This window comes from Sinocyclocheilus anshuiensis, unplaced genomic scaffold, assembly GCF_001515605.1.
Source record: "Sinocyclocheilus anshuiensis isolate Anshui unplaced genomic scaffold, SAMN03320099.WGS_v1.1 scaffold412, whole genome shotgun sequence".
Classification (NCBI taxonomy): Eukaryota; Metazoa; Chordata; class Actinopteri; order Cypriniformes; family Cyprinidae; genus Sinocyclocheilus; species Sinocyclocheilus anshuiensis.
Genome location: NW_015558661.1, coordinates 149,974 through 173,540, shown reverse-complemented (window position 1 = coordinate 173,540; position 23,567 = coordinate 149,974). Strand labels below are relative to the sequence as shown.

Below are 23,567 nucleotides of genomic sequence, written 5' to 3'. Positions count from 1 at the left end.
CACCTAGGATGCTTTGAGGGTGAGTAAAACACAGGCTAATTTTCATTTTTGGGTGAACTAACCCTTTAAGCCAGTGTTCTATCCATCAGCCTGTGAAACAAGCCTCGCATCACTGTATTAACAAGAACAAAATGTTCTGAACATTTTGTCCAAAAGCAGAGTTTGGTGGAATAGAACTCTATCTCAGGGACAGATGGCAGATTATGTGAGGTTTGTCGCAGGTTAATGATTGCGAGACTCAGTTGGGGTTTAGACTGAAAGGATTAGTAAGATTTCCAGTTCCTTTTACCGCAGTGGCATTAACAATTCAATATGAACATTAAATAAAAAGTAACGTTTGATCAAAGTTTGTTCAAAGTTACTTTGCTGTTATGCGTATAAAACTACTATTTTTTGAACCTATATTCTGATTATATACAGACGTACAGTATTAGTAACCATAATATCAGCTCACCTGGGTTAATTCATTTTTGTGTGACTGTGTAATTCCAATTAATACTGAAATATTCTTATTAAGGTAAACGCTGTGCTTAATTACTGCTGTTAAATTGACATTTTCAGAATGAATAGATGGTATGATTAAACTGGTACAAGAAAGCACAATGCAGACCACAACAAGTGCAACATTGAACACAGCTATATCTGGGAAAGCATTTTACAGATCTAAAAATGAGCTGCATTAAAGCATTACTTGGTGTGACTTTAGCATTACACTGGCATGACAAACTGCAGTCTGGGTTAAGGACCACAGCGGAGGTTTCACAAAGAGCATGCCTCATTTTTATGATTCAAAAGAAGCATTTAAAACAGGGCTGCCCAAACTCGGTCCTGGAGGGCCGGTGTCCTGAAGAGTTTAGCTCCAACCCCAATTAAACACACCTGAACCAGCTAATCAAGCTCTTGCTAGGCATACTAGAAACTTAAAGGCAGGTTTGGTGAGCAAGAGTTTGATTAGCTGGTTCAGGTGTGTTTAATTGGGGTTGGAGCTAAACTCTTCAGGACACCGGCCCTCCAGGACCGAGTTTGGGCAGCCCTGATTTAAAAGATGATCTGAAAAAGTGAAAAATGATGATCCAAGATATACTCTGGGGTATATCGCTACTCTAAAATATGTGGTTTACAATATATTTGTAAATAAAGTTGAAAAAAGACAATATAAACAAAAAATATTCAAAATTCTGTACTATTTTAGGTCATTACCCAATTCAAATTATTAATAATACATTTATAATATTTATTCATTTTATCAATTGATGATAAATAACAAACGTTCAAATGACTATTACTATTATTCAAATTTTTGTTTAAGTTATTCTGCTAAAAATGTATATATATTTATTAGTATATTTTTTACTAATACAAATACAAAACAGTAGCATTTTTATAGAATTTTAGACTCTACCATATAATGAGACACATACTGTATATTGTCTCATTATATGCTGCTATATTATGTTACTATTTTTAATGGTAAACCTGGGCCTGATTTATTACTTAATGACCTAATAAAATATAGTGTGAACTTTGAGAGCCGTGTACATTTTTCACACTTAATTAAGCTACACACAATAGCCATAATAAGTAATTATAACGTCACCACTTCACCACAAAGACCTGTTAATATGCCATCATTTGTTGCATTTCTAACAGCCAGAAAAATCATGAGCTGATTTTCATTATCGACCAAACGAGGAATTGTTTCTGTGAAAGGCATGAGTATCCAGTGGCAGCCTAATTACAGCTCATAAAGGCTGATGCTCCAAGGTCTGAAACAGGTCATTAAAATGTGAGGGGAAATTGGGTGCAGACTGAAGCCAAGAATAAAAGCCACATGAAAGGGATTCAAGGTAACACAAATGACCAACCTCGCTGTTAGGCTGCTTGGCACTGGGCGTGACTGCATTGGCTTCACTCAGGGCAGAAAACGAGCGCTGCCTCATTTCAGGCAGAGGTGGTGATTCTTTGTGTACCGTGCCGTAGCCGTTATGATGTGGGTCTTCCAGGAGCAGTGAGGCGGCTGGACAAGAGTCTGAACTGTGATCTTTCATCAGTGGTTTCTCTGGGATGCTGAAAAGGTGCATGGTAAGAAAAATGCCCCAGGTCAATGACGAGAAAAAATAGATAACTTGGTATTCTGAACCCAGTACAACACCAAGTGCAGAGTGACCCCAGTCCATGGCTCCAATCAGGTATCCACAGGCTCCACCTAGACCTGAAAGGAAGCACAGCAGATTGCTTTGAAAAATCACACTCGGAAAATCAAATGCAATTAAAAGTTTCGGTGGGATGTGCTCTGTTTGTAAAAACCAAAATGCTTCTCCAAATGTAAGTACTTTAAAGTACTTTAAAGGTGACATATTATGCCCCCTCTGGTGTCCCCAGAATGTGTCTGTGAAGTTTCAGCTCAAAATACTCCACAGATCATTTATTATATAATTTTGAAAATGCCTATTTTGAGTGGAAGCAGAAACAAGCTGTTTTTCGGGCCTGTGTCTTTAAATGCAAATGAGCTGCTGCTCCCCGCCTCTTTTTCATAATAGAGCTGCACCATTACAGCGCTGAAATCATGCGTTTTAAACCATATGAGTTTAAACTTCAGATATAAGGTTTTCTGAGCGCACACATCCGAAGCACATGGACAGAAAGCTGCTGTCACAGCATGCGAGTACTAAACTAAGTTCTCATTCACACACAAGTTTACGTTAAAAACACACGAGTTACAAAAACAGTCGGTTATGTCTGTGAAGGTAAACAGCTGGGAAATAAATCACTTGTTTATTTTAGATCTGTGTGGCAGCAGCAATATACAGTAGCCTAAATAAATCAATAAATCCACTGCTCTCTTGTCTCCTCCGAGGCTGGGACTCTAAATAGCGTTCTGTGCTCGTCTGTGCAGCCAAAGACAGAACAGTTAGCATGTTTTGCTCAAACATTCGCCATGGCTTTTAGAGCTGGTACACCATTGTCGCTTGCGAAATCAAAATGACGGTGCCTTGAGTCTCAGACGCTTGCAGAAAAAGGCTTACCTAAACAAAGTGATTGGGTTAATCTTTTTCACGTTTCCTTGGTTGGTAGATGCACCAGAGACCTGATTATAGAACTTAAAACCTGGAAAAGTCAGATTTTCATGATATGTCACCTTTAACAAGAGTTGTTCTTGTTTTAGGAAGGAATTCAAATGTATTAGCTCTTGCTACACCAATTACAACAGTGACCTTTATAATGGAATAATGTGCATGAGGCAAAACAAGCTATGGAAGTTTATTTACCAAAAAATAAACTGTTTCTGTAGTAGTTTTACAAATTGTTGAAAAATCTTTCCTGCCATTATATATAAAAACAATGTGTTCTGTCACATTAAATATGTTAGGAATTTTCATTTATCAATTATTCACTTCAGCGACTGACTTGAGACCACATAATGATTTTCAGCACTGATATTCATTCTTCATCTATTGAATCAGCAGGAAATCTTTCAGTTCAATTTTAATATATTTAAAAATGGCATTTATTCCTGTGATGGCAAAGCTGCATTTTCAACATCATTATTTTGGTCTTCAGTGTCACATGATCCTTCAGAAATCATTCTAATATGCTGATTTGCTGCTCAAGAAACATTTCATATTATTATCAATGTTAAAAATTATTGCACTGTTTAATAGGTTTGATTCTTTGATGAATAAAACCTCCAAAAGCATTTAGAGTAATTAAAATATTTCTGTTTTTATATAACAGTATAATCGATATATACACTACTATACAATAAAAATCTAAATAGATATTATAATAGATATTTTGGACTTAAGAAGTATCGAGTTGTAGTCTGAGGGCAGGTGGTTTTAGGGGTGAGCAAGTGAGTGATATAATGTGTGATAATAATACAGTTTTGACAAAATACAGAGAAAAGCAAATTAAATGCTTCATTTAAAGAACATTCAAGAGATTAATAATAAGGTGGACATTTGCTATTGTTAATATGTTACACTGCAGGGCATATTTTGTCAGTAAAAGTTGACCAAAAACAACAACAACAAAAAACTCTGTATGGAAGGTTACGCACAATTACAGACAAACACCCACCCACCCCTGAGCCACAGTAGTGATCCAGTCATGTGGCTCTGAAACTCTCAGCTCCAACCCATGATCTCAGCACATGACTGGGCCTGTTTGGATTAGGATACCTTGAGTGCACACGGACCCCTTCGGTGCCTGAGCACCATGAGCAAACCGACACAAAATCACCATGTTTTACTATAAATGGGTGAGGAAACAGGCCATTGCCATAGTGCCAACCAATTTCACAAAAGTACTTGGAATTCAGTCGAAATAATACACTTGGAAGCTTTCAAAAATGCTTTAAAACAAATGCTGTCAGTCAGCTTCACATTGCAGAGCGATCTGTATCGGTAATTGCAGAGAAGCATGTGCATCTTAAAAACGGCACATCAAGAAAATAATGGGGTTTCCTAAAGAACTGACAGGATCAAAATGGCAAAAGCAAAAATATGCATGAGAAACGCAGCGGCCATAAAAGTACCCAGAAATGTATCCACACACTTAAAAATACATAGTTTTCGATGACGCTTAGATTTAAAGAGTGCAAAAAGCAATCAATTTTGTGAATTATATTGCAACAATCTACTGGGAACGGACTCATGACACCAAGGAAAGACATAAATGAAATAATCGCTGAAGTCCTTCACAGTAACCGCATAAAAATGGTTAATAGTGCTATAGGCACATCAATCTGGCTTTATGTCATAATGCACAACATCTCCACAGCAACAGAAGGGTAAGGCACAGAGAGGTGTCAATTATGGCATTGCCAAGGTAACTATATAGCTTTGAAGGAATTTCTCATGTTTTAAAAGCTATTATTTCTTTGCTACATTCAGCTTGTTTTGCAAAGAAATTGCACATTAATTCAGTGCACTTAGAAATAAAGGCATATTTCCATCATATGAAGCAAAGCCAAGCAACATCACTCACTGTTGCTTCTTACCTGTGAGTAAGGCATGATAATGAAGCCCTCTCTCCTTATCCCGATGAGAACACACGTCAAACAAATAGGCTTTAATGGGTCCGTCAATGAAGTCCGCCGCAAAGTCAAACAACACCACTCCAAACATGACCACTACGATCGCCCATGTCCTTTTAACATTTCTGTCCTGTAGTATAGCTGGAGGAGAGAAACAACATCATGCTTAGTTTAATCAAAAGCACATTATGTATTAAATGCTAATAAATACTATTGAATATAACTTTTCAGAAATGTCAAAACTTAAGGTCCATTGCTCAGAACACAAAAAATGTGCAAAAACGCATAAAACATGAAGATTAGGTTTTTCTTCCAGTTATGTATACATTCTTTTGTAGTCTTTTGTAATGCATATAGAAATAAATACATAAATAAATAAATGCATAAACTAATAACTAACTAAATAAATAAAAGTGTGAATGTTTAAACTTATTCCAAAGAACACCTAATTGTAGTAATGGAAACAGGAGTTTTCTTCAGTATTTTAAATGTGTGTGCTTGGTAAATTAACAAGTACTCTTTATTGCAAATGATTACAATTCTAGATTTGTAGTATTTAATAGGAAATATGGTAGGAATAGGTAAAGATTCCCATAATGCTGTGAGAAAAAAAAAAACATGCAATGTCCAGCTGTGTTATATTCCACACAACTATTTTTGACTCACATCTCCTTTGGTCATTAAAAAAAGCTATTTGATATAATGTGAAAAATGCAGTACTTTTGTGGTTATTTGAAGTTCCTATATCTGCTTAGCATTCCTTCCTGGGTCATTATTTTCTTCATCCTAACAATATTTTTAATGGTCAAGGGAGAGCAAATAAAATTTGCTAACTGTTTTAAAAATTGCATTGCCAACGGTAGATTCTTTAATTACCAGCCTAGACACAAGTAGCTCCTGGTTTCATAATCTTGACAGATCCATCATTTACTTAGGCTGCACCTACCTGATGTGACCGCATCTCCATTTAAAAATAAAGTCAGGCCAACTAACATCATAATCCCGAGCAAGAGTATGTACGGTCGCCTTCGGCCCCATGGGGACCTACAGTAGTCGCTTGCCGAGCCGATGACAGGCTGTAGGATAAAACCCAAAACAGGGCTGATGAGCCACACCAGGCTGTACAGGTGTTTGGGGAGTCCAACGCTCAGCAACACCGGTGTGACAAACGCTGCCTCAACAGCATAGCAGAATTCCCTTCCAAACATGACCATGCCGTGCATGATAAGCCGTCCTCTGGAGTGCTTCGGAGGCTCCACCGCTCCAAACACAGCAGGTTCCATGCAGTCCAAATAGTCCTCTTTCGGCCCCGAGTCCACCGGGTAGTGCTCAATGGATGCGAGTGGGCTGTCCGGTGCGGAGAACCTGCAAGGCTGGTCCTCGGTTAGAAGAGTCATAGTTGTCGGTCTTGAAACTCTTAATTCCTACTGCATAGTTGAGCGATAAAGCTCCAAACTAGTATTTACAATGTCAGCTGAGCTGAGAAGAAAAGGAGGTGGTCGTCTGGTTGAGATCAAGGAAGTAAGCCTAACTTTTTTTCTTGCTTTTGTTGCCAAAGGCCGCTGGTGGAGTCGGTTGTAAGCATGTGACGAAGATTATGAGCTGTGGATGTTCTTCTCTTGCTCCTGCTGGGTTACAACTGGTTAGAAGTTCAGAACTAACAATTCGTAGTTAATGTAATAGCAAATATCTATCAGATAAAGAGAACAGTAGAGTGTTTGGGGAAATGTAAATGTTAGAAAAATGTTAATGTAGACCTAACAAGTATCCTTTTGTGGTCTTGCATGGCAGGGTGGCCCATTAGGGTAAAACAAGTGACGTATAACATGTGATTCCTCGGCAGACGGCTTCAAGGGGGCTGGAGAAAAAAAAGAAGGAAATGCATTTATAGCAGAGTCAAAGCACACAACCCCACGCAATGCTGCCTCTCCATTCACATGGCTATCTCCTGCTGCTTTGGTCTACTCAAATCTGTCATGAGACTTTCACAGAGTCTCTTCAAAAATCATGTGAGCTTCTCACAGAACATCATCCACTCTCTCCCTCAGATTAAATCTATAGAGGTTGAGCTGTGGATCACAGGGAACTGGTCAGATGTTGCCACATGGATTAAAATGCCACATTCCACACATATCTTCTACGTGAATGAGAATCGATTTCAGGCTAGAGTAGTTATGAAATATTTTTATTTCTCATTCTTTGGGTTTACTAGTAGTATTTGAATTGAGAAAAGATGATTCAGAATGTTATCAAAAGAAGTATTGTTTGAAGCCAGATACAGTCTTTAAAGTCTACATTTTTTTAAACTGAAGTTTTAAAAACTGCTTTATAGTTTCATTATTTTTATCTCAATCTTCAAGGATCAGAAAATGTGTCTTCATCTGTACATTCTCTTTTCTTAATTTGAAAATACACTACTGTTTAAAAGTTTGGGGTTGGTAATACTTTTATTAAGAAATTAATGCTTTTACTGAGAAAAGATGCATTAAACTGATCAAAAGTGACAGTAGAGACATTTATAATGTTACAAAACATTTCTGTCAAATAAATTGTGTTCTTTTGAACATTATTCTGTTCTTTTTCACACGGTTTCAACAAAAAATATTAAGCAGCACAACTGTCTGCAACATTAATTATAATAACAAATGTTTATTGAACTGCATATCAGCATATTAAAATGATTTCTGAGGGATCATGTGACACTTAAAACTGGAGTAATGGCTGCTGAAAATTCATCTTTGCCATCACAGAAATAAATTGCACTTCATAACATGTTAAAGGGGTCATGGACTCTTTATTTATTTTGTATTGTTCTCGGAGGTCCACTTATAATGTTATCAAGATTTTTACATCAAAAAACAATTTAGAATAGGCTATTTTCTGTCCTGTTTTTGACCCCCCTCATCAAAACACTCTGTTTGAATAGGCTTGGCAGATTGTAGACTCTGAAGTAAATGCCCACTGCTATGATTGGCTAATAGTTGTGTATGTTTGACAGCCTACATCCTTCACAGATGAACACTGCTGTGATTTAAGTTGAAAACGCTTAAATACTCAGAACATATCAAATGATCTTTTTTTACAAACAGTTACTCACACACGACATTACTGTTGGATCCAATATAGTCAGCACAGCATCGTCTTTTAGTTTCAATCTTTCTGAATAAACCCGCATCGAATTGTGTCTTGTTTGTAAACGAATCCGTGGTAAAATGAAGTGAACAAAGGACCGAATTCTTACTGTCGCGGTCTAGCACTTCATTAAAAATAACATTTATTCATTCTTTCTTAACGTTGGGATAAGAAGGAAGACGAAGCAAAGACTGTTTTTCCACAACTTGGCACTTCACAGTGTCTTGTTGTCTTCAGAGCATCCTTATCGTTTGGTTTCTGCGTAGACCTGCGTTCGCCTCTCTTGTAAACACTACATGTGTGAATCAGTGGGCGGGGCTAAACAGGCAGCAATGTCTATCTTCTTCTGCGGAGGTGGTGCTTATCCACACTATTACATCATAGAGTGGTACATTCCACAAGCTGTCGTTTTGGCAGACTGGCTTCAATATAAGCTGTTTTTAGACTAACAAGAAAGTTTTGAGTTCTGACACTTACAGGATGTTTTAAAGTGAAGTGACATGTGGCCAAGTATGGTGACCCATACTCGGAATTAGTGCTCTGCATTTATCCCATCCAAAGTGCACACACACAGCAGTGAACACACACACACACACACAACGTGAACACACACCCGGAGCAGTGGGCAGCCATTTTTTGCTGCAGCACCCGGGGAGCAGTTGGGGGTTCGGTGCCTTGCTCAAGGGAAGGTGGAAGAGAGTGCTGTACATTCACTCCCCCCACCTACAATCCCTGCCAGTACGAGACTCGAACCTGCAACCTTTGGGTTACGAGTCCGACTCTCTAACCATTAGGCCACGACTCCCCCCCTGTTGTACTTCCCCCATTGTACTTAATAGTACAATGACCTCTTATATGTCAAGAGATCAAGGGAATTTTGGTTTCTCAGTTCATGACCCCTTTAAAACAGATTACAGTTCATTTAAATTACACTAATATTTCACAATATTACTGTTTTTATTATATCCCTGATGAGCATAAAGGCCAATTTACACCGCACTAACAAACGCAGGGCCAATGCTGATGGTCACCAGATTACATTACAACACTTCTCAGACATTCCAAGACCCGAAAAATGGCAGTTCATTATGTTCAGTCAGCAAAAATAAGTGCCGGCCAATGCCAAGAGATGCAGACGGGGTAAAACACTGATCCAACAAATCCCGACAAATGTGTCTGTTGCCGTTTGTCTGCGTCTGTTGGTATAGTGTGAATTGGCTTTAAGCGACAACCTGACTGTCCCCATTACTTATAATAAATACAGGCCACACAAAAACGACCACCTGTATCATAATAAAGACCATTACGGTGTTCACCAAGTGTTACACTTTTATACAATTAGTGATATTATGACAGAAAACTTCATCTTAAGCTGAATCATTAATTGGTTTTATCCTAATACCATTATCTTGGGTTATCAGCGCTCCCTAATAATTAGGCAAAGGCAAATATTTCACTCAGTTAATTAGTCTATGACTCACACTCAGCTATTCTTGCTGAAGGCGTTTATTAGTCAAGTATTTCAATTCACAACCAAAAGTGGTACACTTGAATCAACTACAAATAAAATGCCCTCAACAATACTATTATTAATTCAAAACGATCTTAAAAAATAAGCGAATGTTGAATATCTTTTTTGAAAGACTGATGATGTTGCTGACAAAAATAAGGATGTTAAGATCAATACAGAATATTTGCAATAGGCTTTAATTAAATCCCACTTGACTTTCCCTACAGCAATTACAAATACATCTTAACATAAAAGCATAGGATCATTTAGTCCACTTCCACTGCAGCACCCAGTGATTCACAAGGGAGAGTAATTTTGTTCTGAAATGCCCCCTCACACTCACTTAACAAGACAGAGGAGTTCAAGTGCTCAGATTCCCACGCTGCATCATTGGCCACAAAGTTTAATGATTCTCCAGTCAGAGTCTTTGATTTACAGACGTGCTTTAGCTTCGTTACACTCTACAATACCGGCAGATAAGAGCTGTTCTATTTGCGCTTGATCAAACCCGTACTCCTTCAGCACAGAGCGAGTGTGCTCTCCGATGAAGGGGTCCCGGGAGTGACAGGGCTCCGCAGGGGAGCGGGACAGAACGGGTGCAGGTCGAGGGCTAATTTCCCCCTGAGAGTCCTTGAAGAATGACCCCCGTGCCTGGTTGTGGGGGTGAGAGAGTACCTCATCCAAAGACAGCACAGGGGTGACACAGGCATCTGTCCCATCAAAGACTCGACTCCACTCCTCCTGCGTCTTGCTGGCAAACACCCGGGTGAATGTTTGCCTGAGCTGCGGCCAATCCGATACACTCATTTGTGCGGGCAGGTCAGCATCGTATAAGCCCAAACCTGTGGTGAGAGAGAATTAGATGAGGGAGATAAAAAAAAAAAAAAAAGAGGAAATAAATCAATAAAGGAGTTTAGAGGACAAAGATCAAAGAGATCATGAAGGACTATGAATCCAGAAGCCATTAGTGCATTACACTGGCCACAGCAGGTGACTTATAAGGAGACATTCTTCTATTGAGGGTCAAACTTGAATACCAATAGAGTTATTATGGTTTCAAAGCAAGATTAAGCACTTGGGTCATCAGGACGTAGGGTGAATCCCTATGCACATACTAATAAAGCATCCTGTGGCTTCTCCCTAATCTTTGCATGCCTGCGCAAAATTGACAACCATGTAGACAGAACAATGTGACCCTGAGAATCTTGTGGTTAATTGTACTCAGATGTCATTCAGGTTTATTTCAGGTGAATTAAAAGCAGCTAGATGTATAGATGTGCATTGTGTACTGTGTTCAGAGAAATAAAGGAATAAGAAAATAACATTGTATAATTATATAAATATATAAACTATGAAAATAAAACAAATAAAAGAATAAATATTTAATAGATAAAGAAAACAAAAAATGCAAAAAAGAGAAGAGAGATAAAAATAATAAGAACATATGCAAACAATGCAAAAATATGAGAATAGCAATATAAGTATTAACACCATAAAATGCAAAAAATATAATTTTATAATTATAAAATAAATATAATTAATAAATTAAATTAAAATAAATATAATTAAAAAGAACAAGAAAATAAAAAGAAAAAACGTGAATGGAAAAAAATAAAAATAACATCTTAAAATGCAAAAATGAGAATACACACACACACACACTTATTATATATAAGAAACAATAAGAAAATGAAATGAACAAAAAATATTTGTTCATATAGAGAATATAATTAAAAAGAATAAGAAATAAAATGAATATGTTAAAAAAAAATGCTAAACTAAGAAGAAATATCATTTTTAGATTTAATTTTAATATTTGCACATAATTTTTCCTATCAAAAAACTGCATGTTTTTTTAAGATGTATTTTCCACATCAAGATAAACTTTAGTAACCATATTTCAAATAAAGAGTAACCATATTGTCTTAAATTAAGATTATCAAAGATTAAGATAAGGGATTTTTAAAAACATGACAAAAAATTATCATATGGTGACCGATAATTTCTTTACGGATGAAAAAAAGAGTGGAATTTCAGGTGTTTGTGTAGCTGCCTGTAAATACTTCAGATTTTTCCATTAACAAAATACAACTATTCTGAATGAGACAGCAAGCATTCCTAGCAATTCACACCATGAGAACATCCATTATATTCAGAAGATGACACTACAGGACCATATTAAGAAGAAATATAATACACCGACCTTGAATAAGCTGTTGATAGAACTGAGGCTCAATCGCCCCCACTGCCATGTACTTTCCATCAGATGTACGGTACGTATCGTAGAATGGAGCGCCACTATCCAGCAAGTTTTCCCCACGTGGATGATTCCACAGGCCGAGGCTACGGGACTTCCACATGAAGGAGCCGACATATGCTGCACCTTCAACCTACACATATATACAAGCATCACTCATTTAAAGGGATAGTTCACCCAAAAATGAAATTTAGCCCATTATTTACTCACCCTCAAGGCATCCTAGGCGTGTATGACTTTCTTCTTTCAGACGAATCCAGTCGGAGTTATATTAAAAATTGTCTTTGATCTTCCAAGTTGTTTAATGGCAGTCAGCGGGTGTTGCAATTCATCAGTCCAAAAGGAGTGAAAAACGCGCATCCATCCATAATAAAAAGTGCCTCACACGGCTCCGAGGGCGCAACGTCGACGTCTTACGTCATCAGCCCGGAACTGCTTCCGTTTACAACAGTGAGCGCAAGCTAGATTAAAGCGATTATTACATTTTAAATATGGTTATTTTTCTTACAAAAACGCATTGATTCGCTACAGGACGCCTTTGTTCATCCCCCAGAGCCATGTGAGGCACTTTTTGTTATGGATGGAAGCGCTTTATTGCACTTCTTTTGGACTGATGAACTGCAACACCCGCTGACTGCCATTAAACAGCTTGGAAGCTCAAAGACCATTTTTAATATAACTTTGACTGGTTTCGTCTGAAAGAAGAAAGTCATATACACCTAGGATGCCTTGAGGGTGAGTAATTAATGGGCTAATTTTCATTTTTGGGTGAACTAACCGTTTAACCCACTATTTGCCACAATTCTATCATGCTGAATTTTTAGTATAAAGCAACAGGGTGCTTGCCAATAAGCAGGGCTACATCCTCATTAGGGGTAGCTGGAGTTGTACATATTCATCAGGTCACATAATTCAGTTTATAATAAATTTATATGCAGGAAAGTGCAGATAATCACATAAACGTATATACATGAATGCACTGAACAAGACAGAAATGTGGTATGACAGAGGATTTAAGCAACTTTATAATACAAGCACACCACAGTGAAACAGCCTGCAGTTCTGTAGAGGTTTGCAGTGGTTTGATTTCCACATCATGGCACAGCACGACTCAAAAGCAGCCATATCATGAGTAATCAAAATGTCTTTGATCTTGTATGCATATTAAAGCTTGATGTCCTATGAAAACATAACGTAACCTTCAGATATTTTAAAAAGAGCATTTATCTAAACATCAAAAACGGAGTTAATTTTGCAGCGATATACTGAATTCATCAAATGCATGACTGTCCACGCTTATGAAAAATGGATTACGTTTATTTTTAACAAGGTCCCTGATGTTTCAGTTTGATTTAAAGAGTTTGTGTGGCATATTTCAGCACTGATTTTATGAACCAGTCACAATGTAATACTGTACAGTTTTCACAAAGGCAGTTCTTAAAGGATGGGGATGGCAAAAACTATGTATAACACCACAATAAACTCTCAAAGGTTGTGTGAGTAATGCATGCAGTTAATAATTTCACATGCAATGGGGACATTTCTCAAAGGGAAATGGCTAAAAAAAAGGCTGTTTACTTTAGAGAAAGGGTGAAACTGGCAACGAAAAACTAGAATATGACTGTGTCTTGCTCAAATAAACTCACTAGCATAAGTAGACTTATGGTAAATATGGATGACATGACCCCTTTAAAGAATTATGGCACTTAGATCTTGACCTGAATCAGTTCTGAATGACAAATTTGGCATCAAGGCTGAGGTTAAAGGGCCAGTAGCAAGTGTTTCAGAAACATTTTCACAGATGAAAATAAATGTTTGTAGGTCAAATCCTCCAGATTGATGCATAAAAATATACATGCAAAATTAACTTTAATGTGGATATACTTCATATATTTCCCAGTTAACCCAGCCTTCAAAGAGACGTTGACGATCTGGGTTTCTATTTGCGCATTTGATTGGCCTGACCATAAAGAAGTCACTCTCCCAGAAGACGCCTGTTGCTTGGCCTAATACTGAATGTGTTATCATGATATGCCTCAAGCTATTTCTTCATACTTCCACCTTTCATATTGATATCGCAATATGGCAATATCTAATCATCATTACCACAGTTTCTGCCCACACTGACATTAGCTTGGAACACACACGGCTATCAGGAGAAACTCTCCACTAGCACTGCAGCTCTGCTCCAGGTCTGAATTGCTAATGTGAGAGGTGCTTCAATATTGGATTGTCACATATTACGCTTTATATTTACCACTGTTTATTTCCTTAAGGGCTTAAAGTGGCAGAGATCAAACTGCATTAGAGTAAATTACATAACCTCAGTCAAATTGGAGCTCCATTGTCTGGTTCAGGTTTTCTAACGCATTAAAAATTTACTTAGGGCTGAGTGAAATGTCATATTTAATTAACAAGCAGAATAGCAATTGCTAATCGTCTTTTTTTTTTTCCCAGCGAAGAAAACCTAGTGCAGCATGAACAAAACAGGGCATTTAAAGAACTGACCAATGTGCCAGCAAACCTTAAATAGCTTTTTTTCCCAACTGCTTCAACAAAGACCAAGAGGGTTAACACACAGATTTAACACAGCAAGTGTGAACTAGACTTTATGTGTGCTGGATGATTCAACACAAAAGGAAATTACTCACTAGAGTAATTAATAATATGGAAAGAAAAACATTACAATTATTAAATATAATTATACACATCAAATGTCGTATACATTGCCTTGCGAAAGTATTCATACCCCTTCTTTTTTTTTCTCACATTATGTTATTTTGCAGCCTTCTGTTAAACAGCTTTAAATTACTTTTTTTCCCCACATCAATCTACACTCCATACACCATTATGACAAAGCACAAAACAGGTTTGTAACAAATTTATTAGAAATAAAAAAACTGAAATGATTCCATTGCATACTTGGACACTTGAAATTTAGCTCAGGAGCATTCATATCACTTGTAGATGTTATTACACTTCAAATGGAGTTAACCTGTGACAAATTCAATTGAATGAGTATGATTTGGAAAGGCACACTCCTCTCAATAAAAGGTCTAACAGCTGAAAATGCACATCACAGCAAAAACAACCCCTGATGTCAAAACTGCCTGTAGAGCTCAGAAACAGGACGGCATCAAGCCACACATCTGGGGAAGAGTTCAGAAAAAAAATCTGCTGCATTGAAGGTTCACAGAAGCATGTAGCCTACATTATCCATAACGGAAGACATTTGGAACAACCAGGACTCTTCCTAGAGCTGGCATCCTGACCAAACTGAGCAATTGATGGAGAAGGGCCTTGATTAGACTGGAGACACCTAAAGAATTCTCAGATTGTGAGAAACAAGATTCTCTGATCTGATGAACCTCAATTCCAAGCATCATGTATGGAAGAAACCAGGCACTGATCATCACCTGCACATTAGCATCCCAACAGTAAAGTGTGGTGGTAGCAGTTTCATGCTGTGGGGCTGTTTTTCAGCGGCAGGGACTGAGGGACTCGTCAGAGTAGAAGGAAAACTCAACACAGCAAAATATAGAGATATCCTTAATGAAAACCTAGTTCAGAGCATTCAGAACTTCAGACTGGGCAGAAGGTTCACCTTCCAACGTGGACAATGACCCTAAGCATGCAGCAAGAGTAGCTTATAGACAACTCTGTGAATAGGCTTGTTTGAGTTGCGCCTCGCCTCGCCTGAAATGTAGGCGAGAGCAGGCAGCTGCAGTGAGGGGAGGAGTGAAATAAACGCAGTCAAGACGGACAGTTTTGAGCTCTCGAAGTGGAAGATAACTACGAGATCAAAGGCAGATATCGCGTTATTCACACTCACGTGCTGTGTTGCTAATTAACATGATATAATTTTAGCTCTGTTGTTTTTATATGAAAATAAATAAGATGAACAAGACACTCAAAGTGCTTGCTATTTAATTCCATATGAAAGGCGTATTTATCATCCATTTTTACTTTAATACAAACATGTAGGCCTATTTTAGATTTTTATAGAAATATGACAACTATCACATATCTCACACAGAGATCACACTGTCATAGTGTTTGGGAATATTCAAGCATAATTTAAATACATAAATCACATGAAATCAGATAAAAAATTTAACATTTTCACGGCTTCACGCATCAGCATCACGGTTGTCTGAACCAATGATCATTAAGCTGTGTAGTCAGTCAGTCGTTTCCCATCATGCTTTTGATCAGCGCAGTCGGTGGAGAGCAACTGCGCTCGACTGCACAATCCCACACAGCCGCCTCGCCGTCGTGAGAGTTTTTTGACACACGTCAGCGTGACATCAGAGCAAGTCGGACATAACTCGGACACTTTTATAACCGGCATGCATCTCACGGTGATAACCGGTGATCGGTTCTGCGCAGATTTCGCTCATCTCAAACAAGCCTACTGTCTCTGAGTGGCCCAGCCACAGCCTGGGCTTGAACCCAATCAAAAATTTCTGGAGAAACCTGAAAATGTCTGCCAGCCCCCATTCAAGCTGACAGAGCTTGAGAGGTGAAGAGGTGAGGAGAAGAATGGCAGATATTTGCCAAATGCACATGTGCAAAACTTGTTGCATCATACCCAAAAAGACTTGAGGCTTTAAAGATGCTTCAACTAAATACTGAGTTAAGGGTATGAATACTTATGCAATGTCTTTATTTTAGTGTTTTAGTTTTAATAAATTTGCAAAGTTGTCACAGATCTGTTTTGTGCTTTCTCATTATGGTGTATGGTGTGTAGATTGATGTGGGGGGAAAAGTAATTTAAAGCAGTTTAACATAAGGCTGCAACATAAAACGTGAAAAAAATGAAGGGGTATGAATACAAGGCACTGTATGTAATAGGCTAAATATGACAATACTCTTTTATTATTACTTAGCTTGTTAAGTCACTCTGCAAAAACTTCAGATTGATGCCAACTATAAATCAATGTATAAAACTGTCAAACATTATCCTTATATTGTAATCATCACAAGCACAAGTTGTAATTGCTGCCTAACATGTTTGTTGAATCTGCTTAACTGAACATATGACTTTAACCACATAACATGCATGTATTATATTATAGCTGTATATTAGTACCATAAGGACATTACTTTGATGCACTCACTGCCTAATAACAGAATACTTCCTAACTGAAAAAAAATTGAAACAATCATTTTCTGTAAAGCTGCTTTGAAACAATATTGTGAAGAGTGTTATGTGAATAAACTTGAATTGAGTTTTCCTTTTTTCTTTATTTTCCCTTTCTCATTTTATGTTAACTTTATATTGACTCAATAAATGTTTTTAGCATTCTACAAGCTACATCACATGATTCTCTTGTTGATCACCAGTAGATGTAGACTTTACAAGCCAAAGAGACTCTCTCACCATGGAAGGGCTCTAAGAACACAATACAGGCTCTTGAGCAAACACTTTCCTCAGAAAATGTCAGATGCTAATAATACAAGCATGTCATTTTTACAAACATCAATAACAGTAGGAAATGTAAATCTTTGAGGGTTTATAATCAACCACTATGATAACATTTTTTTTTTATAATTAAAACATTTTAATAATGATAAAAAATATAGGGGAGACCAATGAAGCATGAGATTCTCAGCGAGCTGTAAAATGGCATCAATATTTCAATTTCTAATGCTTGAGTGACCTACTCCTCAGCGGCGCTAGTTTTCATACTTTATTAATTAGCATTAATGATGAGCTTTGCAACCAAATATTTCATAGTTTCAAACACAGGTCCAAATTTAAATGCTTAATATTTGTGAATAAACAGCTAAACAGTTTAGTTTCTTGGGGGTTTTTTCAAAGTGAATTACAGTACATTGATTTGGAGGAACATTTAAGCTCTCAAGGACCCATTGGAGAATGGGCTAGACCACAATATTTGCAATTCCTAACTAAATGGGTCATCCTTACTTGGAAAATAACTACTCTAACAGTACTCACACGTAGCGGTGTTAATGAAAACAGATAGTGCCAATATAAGCAACTTGAAAGGAAAAACCAAGCAATTATTGGAAAATCCAGATTGCAGAAAACTATTGACAGACTGTTCAGAACATGGGGCAATTGTATTGAGATAAACAAGGCTTGTAATTGCCTCATTCCATGCAGTGGCTGGTCAAAACAAGAAGAGGAAAAGGTTTTTTAGCATGATGGGGGGAAAAACAATTCATGACACCCTCAGAATGATATAAATTTGATGGTATGGAATGAAAGCAAGCCAGCACAAGTGCTTCTTTTTCCAGTCACTCGTTAGCTTCAGCTAACCAGCCCAGGAAACTATCACATTCAAAAGAGTCTGTAGGAAACAGAAAATTGTTCTACTGGTATTTCAAAGAGAAGTTAATAACAATTTGTCAATGGGAACCTATTTTAAGATGAGGTGCTGTATCTCACCATGCTGGCATCAATGATCTGGCCTTGTCCTGACCTGCTTCTTTCCAGGAGAGCCAACACAATCCCAAATGCACACATGAGACCTCCTCCAGCAAAGTCTGCCACCAAATTCAATGGAGCGTAGGGTTTCTCTGAGCTACGGCCCAGCATGGACAGCAACCCTATTACGGACAGAGAGGGACAGGGACACCCTGAGAACTGAAGAATAGCTGAATAATTACTGTAAGTTATTTTTAAATCACAGGTTAAAGGTCAGCTACAAATATCACCAATTAAGCCACTTGCATTTGTTTCCATCCTCTGGGCTTTTAAACTGGTTTAAATAGTATTGCCTGTTAAGTGGTGATAAGAAAAGTGTAGCGAATGAACAAAAACAAAAGAACAATGGGCATTATTACAAGTGAAGCCATTAAATTATTTGGATTTAACACACACAGACTTCGCAAAGGCCAATGTCATCAAAGATAATTACATTACAAGTGTGTATTGTTCTGTTAGCACATAAAAGGTCAAAGCAAATCAACAAAAAAGGGCTCAAAAAATGCAATCAAACTTGAAAAACGCTCCCATTTAGTTCAAAGAAATGGATAGTACCGTGGCAATGTATGGTAGTTGGTGTTAATAAAAAAAAAAAGCATAATATGTATAGAATTATATGTCTGGTGATGTTCCTTGACATCAATAAAACTGTTATTTGCCGCATCGGTGGTTCAAGACCAAACCTGGTGTTGTTGTTTTGCATGAAAGCAACACTGAAATGCACCTGCCAGGATGATCTTACATTAGTGCACACATGGCTTTAATTTAAGTTGGCAGATGCTTTTACCAAAGCAACTTAAATTTAATTCTACATATACATTTTATCAGTTCATGCCAAAAAAATGAACCCAAATTAAACTGTTATTATTTAGAATAAAACTTTACTTAAGCTTTTATTGTAATAATGACTGCATTGTCTAACAGCTCCTATTATGTAATTTCAAATTAAGATTCGAAGCGGAAACATACATTATTAATACATTTACTGTCGCAATGCCTGAATATATTGTGGCGAGTATCCCGGGTCCAGATCAGCGTCGCCCTGGAAACGCCGCTGCAACACTGATCACAGAAGCACAACACCTGTGCGTGATGAGTGGCGCACCTGGAGCTCGTTCCTGCTGGCCATAAAAGCCAGGAGAAGAGACACCAGCGGGGAGGCACACCGGAGCTCCAGGCGACATTAATGAGAAGAGACATCAGCGGGAAGGCACCCCGGAGCTCCAGGTGACATTAATGCTTGTTTCTCCTTATTCACAGACTCCGACCGCACCCCAGGAGAGGGATCTGCACCACGGCACTTCACCCCACGAGCACAACGTTGAGACGGGCACCGAGCACCATTCCTCCGAGCACGTATGATCAGTGTGTGGGCAATAAATCACCCTCCGGGGCTCTTTCTATCAGTACCGAGTCTGTGTTCTCATTCACCCCGCGACATATGGTGGAGAATGCAGGCATTACAGGTGAATTGAGACACAGACTTGTACCGCCAGGTTGCTGTAACGATCTCTGTGCTTCTTCTAGGAGAAACCGCTCTCTTCCCCCGGACACATGGAAGAGGTCATCCGCCGCCTAACGGAGCTCTCGGCCCGGCAGCAGCAGTTTACCGAACGACTGGCCGCCCGGCAGGAATATACTGACCGGGTCGTGGAACATCGGAGACCAGGTACGCAACGCTGGAGAAAGAGGCCCTGGCCATAAAGTGGGCAGTCCTGGAGTTGAAATACTACCTCTGGGGCCGCCGGTTCACCCTCGTCACCGACCATGCGCCCCTAAAGTGGATGTCCAGGGCGAAGGACACGAACGCCTGGGTGACGCAGTGGTTCCTCGCGTGGGCAATAAATCACCCTCCAGGGCTCTTTCTATCAGTACCGAGTCTGTGTTCTCATTCACCCTGCGACAATATTAAGAACATTAGGCCTGTAAATCCTGCACAAATTCAGGCTTCCACATATCCTGTAGCTTATAGAAACAAATTAATCTAAAACATAAGCACAAGGCTAAAACTGCACCTCTTTTTGGTCGATTAGCATATGTCATTTTCACAAAATGCTAAAAATGTATATTTAGTAACATTTTGGACTGAGTCAAGCATCCACACATATGCAAAAACTGCACCACGGATAAGTGATATATTTTAGCTTAAAAACGGAAATTCACTAAAAGACAACAGCTTTGGGGCACTATTCATTTTGTACTTTCAATAATTGTGAAAATTAATTATCAAATGCAATTTTTTGGATGCTGCATTCAAAATCCACTTGGCTCAAAAATTTGAATGGACATGATGTCTCTGGAGTTGAGTAAATCGTAAAATATTAAAAAGGAAATCTCTGCGCTTAAAGAGCAACACAGCATAATTTCCATTGAAATTCTTTTAATTAATGGCACCACAGATCCAGACTGCTCCATAGGGTTTCAGTCTGCAATGTAACAAGTGCTGGTTTGCAGTCATGCCTCAGTGTGAAGGACTCTGCTTGTACGAAAAGTGTAAGAAAACTTTTCCACCAAAGATATTTTGAACTTCACATAGCTCAATCTCTGCAATCTACTCTGCTTTACATCCACTGTACCTAAGGGCATTCTGGGAAAGCTTATTAGCCAGTTCCTCTGCACAGGTTTTAATATTGGTCTTTACCTGACATGGCCAGGTAGTTGATATCATGCCCGGCAGCCTTGGCGTAGGATCCGCTCTGACCGTAGCCGGTGAGTCGAGCATAAATCAGGCGCGGGTTCTCTTTTAGTAAATCTTCAGGACCTAATCCCATCTTTTCCATAACACCTTAATTATACCAAAGAAATAAAATAATGAAGCATGAAAGGAAAAAAAGCCCACCCCCCCCATTAATTAAAAATGCTTTCAATAAAACAACTATAATTATTTAGACAAAATGCACAATATGGACAGAGGGTAATTGTTTAAAAAATAAAAAATAATTCATTTGCAAACAAAAAGAACTAATTGTGACAGAACAAGCTGTGCCATCTTGCATTAAAATGAAAGAACATTGATTTATTGCGTAATTACTGTTTATCAGAATTGCCATAATAATAAGATACTACATTCAAGCAATAAAATACACCCTGCCAGCTAGCTAACAGAATATTATGAGATTTAAGCATGCGAATGTGGAGATGTTTGCTCCTTTTAATGAAGACACTGACCTTTACGATAGGGCTCCAGAACCACATCTGACTGGACACACAGTCTTTTCAAAACAGCGACACCTTTGGGGTTCTTCAGATTGAAGGCCACTGATTGTTTGCCTCTTGCTTGAGTATCTACAGTCATTGCCACCTTTGTCCGATCTACCCGGATCACTCTTGCACCGAAGTCCGCCAGTATCATCCCGCAGAAGGGCGCAGGGGCCAGTCCTGCGAGCTCTATTACACGCACTCCTGCCAGAGCCATAATGGAACCTGTTCACAAATAAACCTAAAGTATTACACGCGAAAGAAATTCTTTCAAATTATTACGTAGTGTAGGAGAGGTGGAAACACATTAAAACAAATATGTGCGATATATTACACAATGTGCGATGCTCGAAAATATATATATATTAATAAAGCACCAAGCACAAACAAATGACAGTTGTTATTTAGGTCACAGTTCACTCCAGCTGTCCATTCCAAACTTATTATTAAACCGGTAAACGATCAGTATTGAGTATCACTAAATAACAACAATTCGTTATTTATGTTTTCTGTCCAAAACACGTGTGAGCAAACAACACATGATAAAACTGTAGGAGTCATGACTTTGCAACAAAATAAACACTACATACCATTAAAATTTTGCACTTCGAACCAAACTGCACGGCGCGTGTTTATGACGTATGCGCACAGGATTGTGGATGTTGTAGTTTTTATGATCTCGCTCTCGCTCTCTCTCTCTCTCTCTCTCTCTCAATAAATATATAAATTTAAAATAATATAAATTTAAAATTATAAATTGTATAACTGACAAATAAGCATAAAAGATAGAGTCAATTAATAAAAACCTTTTTGTGACTTTTCCATTGTGTGATTGGCTATTCTACTCATCAAGAGGGACATTATAAAGGCACTTTCATCCATTTTCATTTGTTTGGTTCTGGATTTGAATAAAACAATTTCAAGTATCATTTTGCTTAGAAAACAAAAGACAAGAGAAGAAGAGACCAATTCAGGACTGTTTCCTTTTCATTTGTTAAGAATGGGTCTGCTGAAGTGTAAATGTAACTTTTTGTAGGCTACAGATCATAATGATTTATGAGCACTCCATTTCTCACCACTATTATAGTCTGTCTCAGTGGGTAATGTATTTAGATATTCAGTGTGTGCACATGAATGATATGGCTTTTTATTTCGTCATTTGTTTTCTTTAATCATTCTGTTTAATTTTGTATTTCATATTCGGCTCTGAAAATGAAGGATTGATCCTTCAAAAATATGGCATGCCTTAATACAGTTCCCAAATATTCTAGTCAGTCAGGAATGAATCATTCAAAAGGCGCTAAATAAGTGACAAACAGGATCAGATTTAAAACATTGCTTGGAAACAGCCACACTCAATATTTCATAAATAAATGATACTTGTAAGCCAGATTTGAACTGACAGGAAAATGTTCAGAGACTCACTGTAAATTCATTTCCCAACACTGTGCTACATTCATGCATGAGCTGACACCATGGGCTTCTCACAATAGCAGTCTCGCACAATATATCAATCCATTAATCAAATCAGTAGAGGAAAAGACACACAGCTCATAATATTGAATATACAGAGTTTCAGGGAATACAATTCTAAAGATGTTTTGAATGGTTTATGTATTGTGTGGGTAAACACTCAGCAGCAAGGTCAGTCTCACTGACCTTGATTCAAGGAAAAACACTTTCAGTGGCATATTTTCAACATTCATTTACATTACTTTGGGTTATATACAAATTCCAATGACTTAGAACTGCATTCGTTTTATGTTCCCCAGTTGCATCAATTAAAGAGTCTTTGCAGCAGAGCCAGCTGAGAGTCTCAGTTAGACCATATGAAAAACATATATGTATACTTATATACTTTATATACATACTTATATACTATGTATATATTTATATACATATAAAAACTCTAATGCTGAAAAGTAAAAAAAAATAATAATCCTTATGGATCTGGAGGTCCAGTAACTACATGAAGGTA

The 23,567-nt window shown here is 37.9% G+C and overlaps 2 protein-coding genes across 4 annotated transcripts in view; both read right to left on the bottom strand.

Annotated features, from left to right (window-relative positions):
- Positions 1 to 7,041, bottom strand: part of LOC107681104 (membrane-associated transporter protein-like) — a 13,408-nt gene extending 6,367 nt beyond the window's left edge. Inside the window, exons 1-4 of the mRNA XM_016477267.1 lie at positions 6,801 to 7,041; positions 5,985 to 6,666; positions 5,003 to 5,179; positions 1,866 to 2,212 (exon numbers count right to left, since the gene is read on the bottom strand). Of these exons, the coding sequence (XP_016332753.1) occupies positions 1,866 to 2,212; positions 5,003 to 5,179; positions 5,985 to 6,435 (975 nt within the window). The 5' untranslated portion in view covers positions 6,436 to 6,666; positions 6,801 to 7,041. The remainder of the gene's footprint in view (positions 1 to 1,865; positions 2,213 to 5,002; positions 5,180 to 5,984; positions 6,667 to 6,800) is intronic.
- A 2,619-nt stretch (positions 7,042 to 9,660) lies between these two features.
- amacr (alpha-methylacyl-CoA racemase) lies at positions 9,661 to 22,239 on the bottom strand. 3 transcript variants are annotated; one of them, XM_016477378.1, is made up of 6 exons: positions 22,187 to 22,239; positions 21,560 to 21,821; positions 21,033 to 21,176; positions 18,353 to 18,513; positions 11,884 to 12,070; positions 9,661 to 10,522 (listed from the first exon to the last, which is right to left on the bottom strand). In XM_016477378.1, the coding sequence occupies exons 2-6, from the start codon at positions 21,804 to 21,806 to the stop codon at positions 10,113 to 10,115; spliced, it is 1,149 nt and encodes a 382-aa protein (XP_016332864.1). In that variant the 5' UTR covers positions 21,807 to 21,821; positions 22,187 to 22,239; the 3' UTR covers positions 9,661 to 10,112. The 3 variants fall into 3 exon arrangements, with proteins under 3 accessions (XP_016332864.1, XP_016332863.1, XP_016332862.1); XM_016477377.1 differs by having other exon boundaries at positions 21,560 to 21,814; positions 22,180 to 22,228; XM_016477376.1 differs by having other exon boundaries at positions 21,560 to 21,830; positions 22,180 to 22,226.
- Positions 22,240 to 23,567: the final 1,328 nt, after the last annotated feature.

Coding starts and splice junctions, on each gene's coding strand:
- amacr (XM_016477378.1), bottom strand. CDS start 21,806: ATGGCTCTGGCAGGAGTGCGTGTAATAGAGCTCGCAGGACTGGCCCCT. Junction 18,514..21,032: donor CAACTACCTGGCCATGTCAG/GTAAAGACCAAT, acceptor TGTCCGTAATAG/GGTTGCTGTCCATGCTGGGC. Junction 10,523..11,883: donor CTATCAACAGCTTATTCAAG/GTCGGTGTATTA, acceptor CTCTCACCACAG/GTTTGGGCTTATACGATGCT.